General features: G+C 45.4%; 1 protein-coding gene across 1 annotated transcript in view; it reads left to right on the plus strand.

The window, feature by feature from the left end:
- Nucleotides 1-1,771: 1,771 nt before the first annotated feature.
- Nucleotides 1,772-14,425, plus strand: part of Scgn (secretagogin, EF-hand calcium binding protein) — a 33,863-nt gene continuing 21,209 nt past the window's right edge. Inside the window, exons 1-4 of the mRNA XM_047558941.1 lie at nucleotides 1,772-1,873; nucleotides 2,694-2,764; nucleotides 8,421-8,507; nucleotides 11,756-11,845. Of these exons, the coding sequence (XP_047414897.1) occupies nucleotides 1,792-1,873; nucleotides 2,694-2,764; nucleotides 8,421-8,507; nucleotides 11,756-11,845 (330 nt within the window). The 5' untranslated portion in view covers nucleotides 1,772-1,791. The remainder of the gene's footprint in view (nucleotides 1,874-2,693; nucleotides 2,765-8,420; nucleotides 8,508-11,755; nucleotides 11,846-14,425) is intronic.

Below are 14,425 nucleotides of genomic sequence, written 5' to 3' on the forward strand. Positions count from 1 at the left end.
ACTTCGGTTGAGTGATCTCGCATGTGCAGTGTCAAGAGTACAAAATGGCACATTTCACCCTCTTACAGAAATAGGAGGAAAATGCTATGGTCATCCCTGTTTTACAGGAAAGAAAGTGGCTTCTGAGTAACTTTCTCTATATCACACAGTTGGTAAGGGGCCAGGCTGAGCCTAGAGCCCAGAGAGCTTTTGTTCTATACTATTTGTATCTGAAATTCATATTTATTCTGATCTTCTTAATTTTTACCTAATGACTCCCCGGGTAAAACATTACATGTAATCATTCTCTCTCATTAGGCATTAGGCTCCTTGACTATAAGTTTCTCAGACTTATTTTCTCTCTATATATACAGATGTGTATGTAAATGTATATATATATACAAAGTCACCCCTTGTTACCTACAATGCTATAACAACCATAGTTCATTGTGCATTTCTCTGTGTGACCGTGATCCTCATGGCAAATATTATTTATAATTCTGATTTTATAGATAAGAAAATTGAGGCTCAGAGAGATGAGAACTAGTGGTCCAGCTAGCAAGTGGTGGAGTTGGACCCTGGCCCAGGACTATCTGATGATGAGGGTCATGTTCTTTTCATGACTCTCAGATGGCATATGCATGTGTGCTTTTTAAAAACCACTTTGAATACTAGTATCAGAGTCAGAGTGCTATAAAGAAGATATATCTCTGGCCCACCTCTCTTATCCAATATGGAAGCTCCCTCTATAGATACAGTCAAAGTCCATCTGTGTAGCTCACTGTTTTTGTTCGTTTGTTTTTGTACTAGGAATCGGACAGGTTCCTCTGCCACTGAATCACAGTGATTCAAAGAGCATTGGTTTAATGCTACACCAGCTGAATCACATTCCCAGCCCTTTTTTGTTTTTTTGTTTTTTAAATTTGAGACAGGATCTTAAAAAGTGCTGAGGCTGGTCTTGAATTTGCTGTCCTTCTGCTTCAGCCACCCATGTCACTGGGATAACAGACATACCCAGAAGCCTTCCAAATTCTGAACATTTCCAATCATTGGAAATCTCCCTGTTCCTTCGAATGATTTTGGCTTCAGCTTTTCACGTGGCTCTCAGGAGCAGAAAGCCGGCATGGAAGCCTTCTACTTGAGGAGTCTGCAGCCCACCAACAGGTCTGCGCTCCCTCTTTCTGGGAGAGTGCGCCCAGTGGTTTGTCTTTCCTCCAGCATCCTAATGAGGCCACTTTGATCTGCAGTGACAGGCACAATCTCCACGTACTTGCAGGTCCTCATATTGCGTTATAACACAGCAGGGTGCATGTCCTACACAATCAGGACTCATAATCGCTGTCCACTGGCTTCTCCCCCACCTCCCCACCTCAGCGTGTGTCCAGATCATCAGGTCCAAAAGGCTTGACATTGACATCTCTCCCCAGCTTTAAATAGGGCAGCTTTCTCTAGAAACCCTCTGGAGACACGAGTTTGAAAGGTGAGTCAAACGGAAGGGGGAGTCTTCTGAGTTTGACAAACAAGCTAAAGGGCAAGGCAGTGAGCCTTGGCGGGAGACCGCGCTCCTCCCGCGTCCCCGTGCGGACCGCAGGGGCTCTGGCGCCGCGGGCGAGGGCGGGCGGGGCGGCGAGCTAGCGCGTCGGGGCCAGGACTCCGCGACAGCACAGCCCCGGCGCCAGCAGCGCCTCCCCGCTGAAGCCCGCCCCGCGGCAGGTGCCCAGCAGAACAAAAGCGGCAGGCGAAGGGCGGGGCGCAGACTGAGGAGTCGCTCCCCAGGCGTGCGGTGCTGGTGCCGGCCTCCTGCTCGCCACCATGGACAGCGCCCGCGCACCGGCCGCGGGCCGCTGGGACGCCGCGGGCTTCTGGCAGGTCTGGCAGCGCTTCGACGCGGATGGTGAGTGCGAGCCCCTGAGCCTCCAGGTGTGGAGTCCCGGCGGTGGACGGGCCTCCCCGCAGGAAATCCTCCACCTGCGGCTTGACACAGGCGCCAGGCGAGCAGGTGCGACACACTCGGAAACCTCGGGAGACGGGTCGGGGAGGCACTTGCCCCTTCCCAGACCGAGGCGCCAGGGTTCGCCGTTCGTACGTGCCACGACGAAGGTCGCGACGTGCGGCCGAGGCCGGCGGTGCGCTCAGGTGCAGCCCTCAGAAGCCAGCCCTCTGGGTGCTGTCTTGGGGGTACGCCGCTCCCGCTCCGCGCACCGGCTCGCTCCAGCGGAGGAAGAATTCATCAACTTTCAAATTCACTCCCCTCTACCAAAACCCAAAAAACTCCAACCAACCAAACAGACAAAGTTCTTGAGGATAGATCGCTTTGATTTTACTAATAATTAAAGAAACATAAAGCACCTAAAATGTGCGTTTAAACCTGTAAACTAGGATTCTATATTTACCTCTTTTTCCGAGCTTTCAAAATTCTTCAGTTGGATTTTATTCTAAAACTCGTGTTTACTCATTAAATTCATGTATTTAAGAGCTTTTGGTTTTCAAACGCTAATATAAACGCTAGCATGAAGCATTTATTCTGGAGTGTGTATTCAGTGTTCACATCTGGGACTGCTGGAGGTCCATGTTGGTACTTAATTATTGGGATAACAAAAATTTATGTCTGTGGGGATTTTACACATAGTGAGATTAAAAGCAAATTAGGATAAATGCCATCATATGTTATTCTATGTAGTGACAATGGTTTATGTTTATCTCCTTACATTTAGAAAAAGGCTACATAGAAGAGAAGGAGCTCGATGCTTTCTTTCACCATATGTTGAGGAAATTGGGCACAGATGTAAGTACTTCCGACCCTGAGCATCAATTTATATGTCTCTTAGTGAAATACAAGCATCCAGGTCTTGTGCTGATTTGTACCAGTTAATCCCATCTGACCTCTTTTCTTCCTCAAATGCATGTGATTTTTCTCCCTCTCCTAGCAACACAAGGGGATTTAGGCAGGTTATACAAAAGATGCCACTGTAACTTTAAACATGCTGGTCACTGTAACATCTGTCATGCACTCAGAGATCCTAACTGAAGACTCAGTCAACTGTTTTAAACGTGTCCTTGTTTATGCCTCTGCTAATGGATTTAAACCTGGAGATAGGGTGGTTTACTTTGTTCACAAGATCAAAGGTGGAAAAGAGTGTTGGGGTTCTGGATGTTTAGTACATATGGCACTCCTTTGATAGCAAATGGCAAATCAGTTAAAATCATTTTTCCATTATTCATTTTATTAGAAGAGGGAATGACAAACCAGAGAGAAGCCAGACAGAAATGTAATCCCACTTATCAGGCATTCATGTCCCAGATGGTAAATCTGGCCTCAAGAGATGTAGATTAACTCTTGGAGATTGCTGCCTACAGCAGAGGCAAAGCTCACATGAGGCGCAGGAGCTGAGGCCAGTCTGAGTGGGTGTGGTCAGGAGAAGGCTCCATTGGGGTGTTGGTGGTCGTAGGAGCAGTGCCAGGGACAGTGGCACAGCAGTGAGGTACAGAGAGTTCACCTTCTGACTTCAGGAAGACTGACGTATATCTCATTCTCATGCCTGAGTCGGGTGGAAGGTTCCAGAAGCTTTGCACATGGGTGGGGTGTGGGGCCGGGATGGCCAGGTCAGAAGAGAGGAGGCTGCCTTCTCCTTCCATCAGCCAACCCGTCTCCACATTCTGTTTCTCTTTTGATGTCTGTCTCTCTCACAGTTTCATGGGTCTCATCTCCCATGGTCTCTTACCTTTCTCTCTGACCCCTCTGTCATCTTTCGGTCATCTGTTTCTCCAGCTCTCTGTGTCTTTGTTTCCTCTTTTGTTCTCCCACTGGTCTATTTCTCAAAGCTCTCTCTTGGTTCCTCCTCCCCTTGTCTTTATTTCTTTTTTCCTCTCTTTGTCTCATCTCTCCTTTTTTAGTCCTTCATTTCTTATCTCTTAACAGTCTTCTCACCCGTCTTAGTTTGGCTTTGGTCTCAGCTCTCTCTGTCCATATCACTCTTTGTCTCCCTGTGCTGCCTACGAGGTGGAAGGGGTGGCAGGTGCCAGGAATCTGAACCCCTTCTTTGCTCTGGTGAGACCTTTAGCACACAGTCTTTACCTTTATGACTGCTTGCACCAGCCACGAGGAGAGCTGAGGAACCTTGCCTAACTTCAGTTTTGCATGCCAGCAGCCACAGAGAAGTCCCTTCAGGCTTTTGCAAGGCTCCCACTTCTGTCTGTGAATGCTAAGGCTCAGGGTGGTCCAGGAACCAGATGCCATATGCCAGCAGGCATGTGTGAGGAAAACTGTTAAAGTCTTGAGTGTTCAACTCCCAAACTTCAAAATGACATGGTCAATGCCTAATATCTCAATTTCCAGAGGCTTGCAACTCCACAGGTTTCAACAGGCTCTGGGCTTTAGTGATTTAGAGGAAAGGAGAAAAATCATATCAGGGTTGAAACTGGGCATGTCTTACTTTCAGCAAGGGAGCGAGTGGCTATTTGCACATAAGTTCTGCTCTAGGCTGAGGACCCTTCGAGCTGTCTCCTTCTGAGGCCTCAGCAAACCTTGAAGGAACTGTTGCCCTTAGAAACAGAGAGAAGGGGAATGTCATCTCTGCGGCTTGCCTGCTTCATCTCCAGCCCTCCCTCAGGTCTGGCAGATCTTCCCCACTTAGTCCACTCAGACCCACATGCTGACCTTCTGTGGTAATACCCTCACAGACACACCCAAAATAGTGCCACCCCAGCTTTCTCGGTATTCCTTAATCTGGTCAAGTTGAACATCCCAACACTCAAACACACAATGGTAGAGCTGAGACTGGACAGGCTAGTCTAGCTCCATGCACATCACATGGGGAAACCTGGTAGACGGGAGAGCTTGCAATCTCAGGAGACCTGTTCACCTTCTCCAGGGGAAAAGTGTAGCTCTTTGTCTCTGAAGTCCCACTTCAGAGAAGACTTGTGGTGGGGTAATGACGATTGTCGTGGACACAGAAATCCTGTGTGCATTCTTGCTCTGCAATCACAACTGTATGATGTGACCTCAACATGCCATTTAAGCTCCCCGGGCCTGAGTTCTTTTGTCCGTAAAGTGGAAATAATCATGTTTGAACCTCCCTGTCTTGAGACCACACAAATGAGAAGTGTTTTTTAATTGTGGAAGCACTGGATATACACATGTTCTTTTGATGACCTGGTGTCTTCTGGAGTCCTCTGTTTTCCCAGTGTTTATTCTGGATCTTCTTTGCTTTAGAGTCACCACCAAGTTCACAACATGGGATGACTGATGCTTACTCTCTTAAACACTCAAAAGTTTTTCAGATCTAAAATAAACACATCTGTCGCTGAGATTCCAGTTTGTGAGAGCAAGTTTACCAAGCCAAGCCAGATGAACCTAAAGTCTCACCTGCCACCACCCTACCCCGGGAGATGGTGACCACAGACAGTGCCCTTGGGGCCCACCACCCTCACTTTGGCTTAGATAAATGATCCAGGTGGTATGTCCTTCTTTCTCACCTGAGATGTTATGATGTCTTTTTTTTTTTTTTTTTTCTGTATTTTTTGTTCAGCAAGTGTTCAGGTAAGAAAGTATTCATTTTTTAAAAACTAGGTCTCTGACTATTCCCTATTCATAATCATAAAGCAAACACATTTGGTTGATGTACTTACAAAGCCAATCTGTCCAAGGCCTTGGATTTTAATTATTTTGAGTTTCTAAAACACAAGACCAAAGCCATTAATGTAGCAGATGGCCCTGGTGTGAGGAGCACAGTCCATCTGACTAATGCATTATCTCCATCACAAATGCAAGCACTTTGGGTTTGCCTGTTTTTCTAATTAAAAATAGCTACGCCTATAGAAGCCATCTTTTGTTTTTCTTAACAAACTTTCTAATTTTGTACATAGAAACTCCCCTTTGCTGCAGTGTATTTGGAGCAAATGTATTTCTCCCCATCTAACACCTGCTGGGACCTCCATAAAGTGTAGGTCCTTCCTCCTGCCTGCTGCATCTGTGCGGTCATTTATCATATGCTAATGCCCTCCAGCAAAAGCTGAGAGGTGAAAAGGAAAAAAAAAAAAAAAGTACAGTTTTATTTTACACTTGCTGATGAAAGTTTGTGTATGGTCAGACGGGGAGACGAACGGTTGCTTGGCATGAAGCTTGGCGGCTCCCATATTTCTGGTATTCACATCAGTGCTGAGAGTATGGAAAATTGAAATGATATTAGGGGGTCTAACGGCTTAACTTAGCTCAGAGCCTTTCTTTCTGCCTCACTGTTCAAGCGCTCGCTGGGCACCCACCTCCTGCAGTTGGTGAGGCAGGACGCCCATGTTGGGACCCACAGTCTTGCAATTGTGCTCGGGTCCTCCCCAGCACAGACTCACTTCTGCTGACCATGGTGCCACCTGACTTTTCAAGAACTGGACTTCAAATTTCAGGGTCTTCTAGTATTTAAAGCATCCTGTTCTTTAGCCGATTGCTAAAATCTATCCTGAAAACTTCCCCAAGCAAGTCAAGTTCTCCTTGCATTTTGTTTGAACCATTTCTCATTCATAAACCACTTACTGCCAGGCTCCCTGTGCTGCCTTCCGTGGGGCAGAGGGCCCTGGATCAGGGAGCAGAAGTGCTGGTCCCTGTCTTGTTCTGTCTGGCTTCGGGGAAAGTCACTCTTTTGGCTTATTTCATCAGTAAAATGAAAGGACAGAGTCTCAGATCCTCAGAGAGGGAGCCTGACACTGGCTTTTTCTCCTTGACTCTCTTCCATCGAGTCACCGAGGCTGGTCAGAAGGAGGTGTGTGCCTGAGCACAGCCACAGGTGCTGCCGTCATGACCTGGGGGCCCTCTTCACGTCCCAGGCTCCGGAAGGCAGAGGTGGCATCATCCTCTAGAGCGTCGAGGTCCTGGGAAACGTGAACCACAGAAGTGAACAGAACAGCTGGAGCCTAAGCTGAAAAGGGCAGGGCTGACTGGGCATTGGAGTCAGGACCATGAAAACCTAAACCCAAAACCCAAGGCTCTCCTCAGCCGGTGGTGGGAAGGTGGGGAGGAGGAGCTCGACGTTAAGAAGCTGGGACATAAGATGAAAAAAATTCTCCAGAGAGGAAAAAACCTGGGGCCAGCAAGGAGGCTGGGAGCAGGTGCGATGATGTTCTCCTGCCTGCCACGGCCATTGTTGAAGACTCGGGAGATGCCGCCTGTGTAAGAGCCTGGCAGCTGCTGTTCTCTACCATGCCCCTGCCCCCATCCCTCACTTTTTGAGGACGTCCCTCAGAGGGAGGTCTCAGTGGAAGGGGAGGCAGGACAAAGAGTCTTCCACAGCCCGTGACGAGGACAGCCCCAGGCCCATTTTGCTGACCACGATGTTACCAGGGGCTGCTGCTGTGCTTGGCATGAGGTAGCTGCTCAGTAGAAAGCAACTGCCCTGGGCTCAGCTGGGTGGTGCTGGGCTGGTGCTGCAGGATCTCTGTGCCACGGGGCGCTGGAGCGGAGCCCCGGGTGTTCCACGTGAGTTCTTCATCTCAGCACAATGTACTCTCTGCGCTTTCTACTGTTATTCTTGAGAGCAGCAGATGAGAAAAGGGGAAGACCTGGGCAGGTACCAGGTCACCAGAGAACTTTCCTGTATGCATGTGCATAGGTGACACATCCAGTCTCCCAGCAGCTCCGAGGCACCTGGCCCCCAACACCAGTGGGGGTGGGGTGGTCAGTGACCAGCATCATCTCTTCCCAGCCCTCACAACCAGAGGCCTAGGGACCAGGCCTGAGTGGTACCATTAAGAATTAAGACGTTATTAAGTGTGGATTGCAGCGAGGATGGGATCTTAGAATTGTCATTGCTGGGGATTCTGTGCCCTCAGTTTTGCATCAGAATTCATTCTTCAGGGTTGGTCATTTTGCCATGTTCCCTGCAGTGCCCCCCAAATGCATTGAGGACAGTAGGTACTGAATGTGCGGGGATGGCTGTTGATGGGAGAGATGACGTCTTTGTGACCCAGCAATGATTTTATTTCTTTGGTTTAGTCTTTCATTATTTCCCTATTATAATTATGCTTTTCCCAGAGGGTACAAGGAGAAGACTAAGAGAATGCCCTGCAGCAGCCAAGGAGCGCCAAAAACTGAATTTTCTAGTTAAAAATGGAAAGCCTCTGAGTTCTTTTGGAAGAACATCTGTATATTAATTACAGTGCAGTTTTCCTCACAGCTGAGTATATAATGGTATTCCAGTTCATTCTTTCAGCACGTGAGTTTCTCGGCTTCTTTCATTTGCATTTTAGTGACTCACGGACTATAAACATCACCTGGGCAGACTGGGGTAGGTGGTGGGTTGCTGAAGTCCAGCGCCGTGCCACGCACCACAACACGAGAGCGTCTTTCTGAATGTGCCGGGACCTGCTCTCCAGCTGGCGCGGCACAGGGGGCCAGGCTGTGCGTGCTCAGCGCTGGCTCTCGGCATTAACGTGGGCCTATGTGGCTGTTGCAGGATGCGGTCGTGGAGGAAGAAATGCGCAGGCTGAAACAGCGCTTGGTGGCCGCCGGGGACGCCCCTGTCCGTGTCCAGATGAAAGAGGTACCTGTCACCGCTGTGCCCTTCTGGGTCGTGCCTTTCTTGACTTGTCCTTGGGCTGTGATTCCCCATGAAAAACGACGGGAATCTTGCATTAAATCAGTTGGGAGATTGAGCTTTCTGCAAGGCCTGGATACCGTTTTTGCAGTAGTCACCTCTCCTTTTCCATCTGCTTAGCTGCTTAGTAATGAAGGGCGAACGGGGCTGTCTTCACCTTATTTGGGTTGATCAATACACCTATCTTATGAGGGCATTGAGGTGGTGGATGTCTTTTGGTTACTTGATCCGACATTGTCTTTTCAGTGTCTCTTTCAAATGGAACTTGGTATAAGGAACAACTTACCGACAATAAATGAATAAATGAAGTTAAACAAACTTTAACACCAGCAGCTGTGGAGGTTGGAAAGATCTATAACTGGTGATCATTAAAGACAAAACAAAACAGCAGAAAATCACCTTCTTTACTCAAAGCATACGTTCTGAGAAATTCTTTATTAGGTATTTTTTTTTGGTTTGTGAACATCACAGAGGGTGCTCACACAAACCAGGCATTATCGGTCAATCACTCCACATGGCTTCTTGATAACATCAAGAGACTCTCAGGAAAGAAAAGATATAGCAGGCTGCTGACAGTATAGGCTTACAGCATTGCAGTAAATACTATTTTTATAGGAAAATAGGGCTATATTTAAAATAGTGACAAAAATATAATAAGCATACACTCAGTAACAGTGGATTGTTGTTCTTATCAGATTCTGTGCGCAGTCCATAACTGTATGTGCTGCATTTTTACTTGATTGACAGCACAGTAAGTCCACACCAGCATCACAGCCCTAGATCTTGCACGTTGCTGTGAAGTCATTGCAGCTACATGGCCACTGGTTTCCAGTTCCAGCATGATCTTAAGGGACCACCATTGCATATGACTTGGACATTCAATATTATTGATTAAAATAAAACGGGCATTTCCTTAGGGAATTATGTTACGAGAGCAACCTAATGTCTCTTTGTGAAAAGCAGATGGAGGCCGTATTTTCAGAAAATTAATAAGCTAGACCCTGGATTTATGAGTGTAGCTATTTCCAACATTTTTACTCAAAGGTAAATGTTACATGTAACCCACAATGCACATTGGAATTGACGTAAAATATCAGTGTGTCAAAGTAAATGCAAGCACGAAACTTGATGCTCTGAACTAGTGCTGGTGACCACAGGCTTCTTGTTGTGCTCTCAGCCCTGGAGCAGAGCACAGCACACAGTGGTGCTCCATTAGTGGTGAGGTCACTAACCAGTGAATGTGAAACATGGTGAATAACTAAGAAGTGTGCTGTTATCTCACTAGTACCGAGTGGACACTCCTGAGCAACATGCTGCCATTTTGCTATAGAGTCCTGTCCATGAGTGTGACCATGGTGGTCATTTATAGGGAAGTTGGTGGTATATGTCTGGGTCTTTCCCGAGGTTCCTTAAGACCTCATGGATCTGTGAGTCTCTGGGGCAGCAAGGTCTCCTTGCTACCGATGACTGTTCTACTTACTCCAATTGCCAGCAATCCTGATATAAAAATCAGTCACCCTGACATAGATGTTTGAGCAAAGAGTAAGATGGAGAAGAGCTCATGTCCAAGAACCAAAGTCTGGATCTGATTTGCCCAGGACACCTCTGTGCTACTCCAGCCAAAAGTGAAGGTAGAGTGGGTTGTGTAGGTCGAGCATAAGTGAATTACATTTTAATTGCGTTTCTTAGCTCATGCCTTCCATATGGGAAAAAATTACTGCTTAGTCCTGAAAAACCATTCTAGTCCCAGCTGACCAGGTGGGTTGGAGGGTAGAACATAAAGTCATTGTGGGAGACTCTGTAACTGTGGGCAGGCTGCTTCCTGTCTCTGAGTCTGAATCTCATCACCAAGTTCCCCAACATGGTAGTTACCACTTATGATGGTTGAATAAACACCAGGTACTTTGTAAAGCAGTTTATGAATATCAGCTTATTTTGTTTTTAGTTTTCACAGAAGCATCAGATGCCAATATTATTGTCCCCATTTTACAAATGAGAAAATTGGGCATAGACATATCAATTAAATTGTCCAAGTTCAAACAACTGTTAATTAATAAGGAGGAATTTGGTGCGACTCTAGCCTATCACAGTAAAAAGGGGATATTTATTCTTCCTGAAGTGTTGATGTGAGAGTTTAATGAGATAATAAATGAAAAGCACCTTACCCATGCCTGTCATGCAGTGGGCACCCCGTATGGGATAACTGTTGTTACAATGATGTGCCCTTGAGGTGACCCAAATCCAATTAGAGAATGCAAATGAGAGTGTGAGTCAGTCTCTCCTAGAGCCCACCAAGAGTGTGTGCTGGACCGCCCTGTGGTGTTGTACCAGATGCCGAGACAACTATCAGTTATGGTAGAAACACCATTATTTATGGGATGACCCGGAAGGAAGACAGCCAGGTACTGAAGCAGCATTGCGATCACCTAGGGGACAAGATGCCATCTTTGTTCTTTGGAATGAATGAAGAGTGAAGTACAGCAATTGCTTGGGTAGGAAGCTGGTTGTTTGAATTTATCACACTTCTACCAACTTTTGTAGCATCGTGTAAACTCTAATGATGTAAAAGAGTATGAACCAGGGCCAGCACCCAAGAATCAGCCAGCCAGCAGCCATTCCATCTTCCTATGGTGCTGCAACACTTCCTGCTCAGCCTCTCCCCAGCCAAGTCTCGTGGATCTGAGTGGAGGCTTGAGGTGGCCGCTCCGTCTCCACTGCACTTGCTCACCACATGACTTTGACTAAGTCTTATCTCCATGTGACCTAGTGTCTGTAATTAGAAAGAAATAGCAGGGGTGTATGTGTACCTCAAAGGTGGTTGTTTGGATTAAGTGAGCACTTGGAACAGTACCTGTTAGCACAGGTAAGCATTATTTGCTGTTCACTATTCCTATTTTCTATCATTGTTAATTTAATATTGGAAGTTCTTAGAATACACGAACATATTGAGTGCTGAACAAGTTTTATTATTATTATTACTTCGTATTGTTAGCTTGTGGAAAATAGTATCCAGTGTTTCATACCTAGCAGGACTATGATCATTATTGAAAGAACTAATAATCCAGGAGGATGCTCAAGGGCACAGAACTCCATTCTGGGAGACCTGAGCCCTCTGCCCTGTGGCATGTATCCACAAGCACTCCCTAAATGGACACTGGAAAGTGGCCCTGACTGCTGTCCTTCTGTCCCCTTAGCTGGCCAGTATGTTCTTGTCTGAGGATGAAAAGTTTCTTCTGTTCTTTCGCCTGGAAGCCCCCCTGGACAGTAGCGTGGAGTTCATGCAGGTGAGTGGCGTGGCGTGGAGGGAGGAGACTGTGGCTGCCACCTCTCCCACCTGTCCTCAGGGACAGCTGTGCACAGAGGATCAGGCATGATTGATTTTTTGCACTATATTTTACCTTTATGTAAAATTGAGCAAGCATATGCACACAGGCAATTTATGGAAGAAAGCTGAATGGACCATAAATATATCCAGTAACCCCAAAAATGCAAATTATTTAATTTTTTACAAAAGTGATCAAGATTTTAAGAAGATCTGTAAAAATATGCAGCGCCATTAAGAATTAAAGATCTGTTAAAATATGCAGCGCCCTGAGATTGTCACTGATGCTCTATGGGCAGGTGCGTATTGTGGAAGAGTTTTATGGAAAGTAATTTTGTAAAAATTTAATCAGGAACCTTTAAAATTCATTATTCAGAGTTACCTTAAAAAGATAAAAAGAAAAAAAAACTTTACAATTCTGCTTCTCCAGGAATGCATTTTATGAATCTAATTGAAGATGTAAAAAAAAGTTTTCTTTAGAATGATGCACATTAAATGCCGAGCTGTTACTTGGAGTTAAAGCTGAAGGAGTCGGGGATGTGGTTCAGTGGTAGAGCACTTTCCTGGCTTGCAATAGGCTATGGATTCAATCCCCAGAACTGGGAGAAAAATAACAAATGATGATGAATGAGGAAAAAATAAATTATGATAAATTGTATGATCTCTTCCTTCCACAAGTGCTTATGAGATTGCAGTTGGCCAGGGATCCTTCTAGGTGCTACAGCTTCATTAGGAAAAGTCCTACTACTGAGCAGTATGTGTTACTATGTTACTAAATCACTGAGGATCCTATTTCCAAGAATATTTAATGATGTGCAATGTAGTGTTAAGAAACGAACTTGTTTAAAAAACTATCCTCTGTAACACTTGCACAAATGATAGGTAAATACACTTAGGATAAATAAAGGTTATCTGTAAATGGTAGGATTTCAGGAAATTTTCAGCCTTTGTGTTTTCCTTTGTGTATAGAATCCTAATTATTTACAAGTTACTTTGAATGACATTTTCAAAATGATTTTCACTAAGTTTAAACATGCTCGCAGAAAGTTTTAAATAGAAATAATAAACCAACCAAGTGTGTAGACAGTATGACCTGCAATTCAGTTTTGTTGTACATGTATTAGAAATAGAATGGAAAGGAAGAGTAAGTAATCATCTCTGGGGTAGGGATTTCTGGGTAGAATATATTTCTTTTTACTTTTTAGTATTTCATTATTTTTGTATGAATATTATTTATTTCTAAAATCTGAAAAAAAATGTATTAGCATGTTAGGACTTTTTCAATCTACAATAACCTTGAGAAGTAGAAAAAGGAAATAGAACTAAAGAGCTTTCTTATCTTTTTAAAAAATATATATTCTATTTTTCCCTTTCTTCTACTTTGTTAATTTGTTCCATGAGGAAGAACCTTCCTGAACAATGTTTTATTCCCCCTCAGTTATTCTTAAATTACTTTTTAAAATTAAATTGATTTTAACCTATTATATCCTATGCATTTTTTAAAACCCTAGTGTCTACTGTTCCCCTGGACCTCAGCACTAGCTTAACACACTCACCAACTCAAGTGCCTTTTCTATGAAGAATATTATTTCTGTCTTGTTTTCTATAATGTTACAGTTTTTATGCAGTGAAGATCCATTTCAGTTTGCCTACATATTTACCATGATCTTTTTTCAAGTTTCCTTAGACTTCCTTCTTTGTGCTTCTCCTTCTTCCTAGAGTTTTTCCTAAGGATTTGTTTGTAATAAACTATTTTGGTTTGCCTGGATCTCTCTTACTTTGCCTTCTTTCTTTAAAGATAGACTTGCCAAGATTCACAGAAAACCCTCTGGCCCTCCAATGGCTCGGCTGTAGTAAGATCAGGCAATCCTCAAGCTGGAGACTGCTTGGAGAAAAACAATTAAAGAATATGTAAAAATGATTGGTGAAATTATTTAAAATCCTCATAGCTTTGGTATATTCATCCAAAAATAGAATACAAATCACACTTACCTCGTTGACTTTTTAAGTCAACAAACCAAATTCAGACACAAATGACAGGGACTAGAGGAGGTGGGTTTCTGAACTGTTCTCACTATCAGCCTGGTATCTGCCTGCCACTCTGCTCACAGGGTCTGCGGTCTGGCCCTGTGTCGAGCACAGAGGTCCCTGCCGTGGGTACCGCAGGCAACCCTCTGAGGATGTGAGGAGAGTCTTGTTTGCTCAGCAGCGTGCTCCATGCTACCTTTGGTTTTGTGCAGGAGCTGGGGCTTGTCCACGGGAGGCAGAGGTGGGTCAAGGAGCTGCATTCATCAAAGCCAGCGGCTCATGGCTTTCCTCAGCTCTCCAGCTCTGTCTCCTACCTCGGGTTGTAGCTGTGGCCACAAAGCAGTGGGAGGGATGGCTTGTCCTTGGGGGCCACCCACGGTAACCTCCCCCTCCACCCAGAGTCACAGCACACAGGTGAGGTCACGGGGTCTGCAGTGCACGAGAGCCCACCCTTTCACCAAGGGCTCGACGTGGAGCTCTAGCTTTAAGCAGGTGATTCGGTCTCGTTTCCCAC

This window comes from Sciurus carolinensis, chromosome 7, assembly GCF_902686445.1.
Source record: "Sciurus carolinensis chromosome 7, mSciCar1.2, whole genome shotgun sequence".
Lineage (NCBI taxonomy): Eukaryota > Metazoa > Chordata > Mammalia > Rodentia > Sciuridae > Sciurus > Sciurus carolinensis.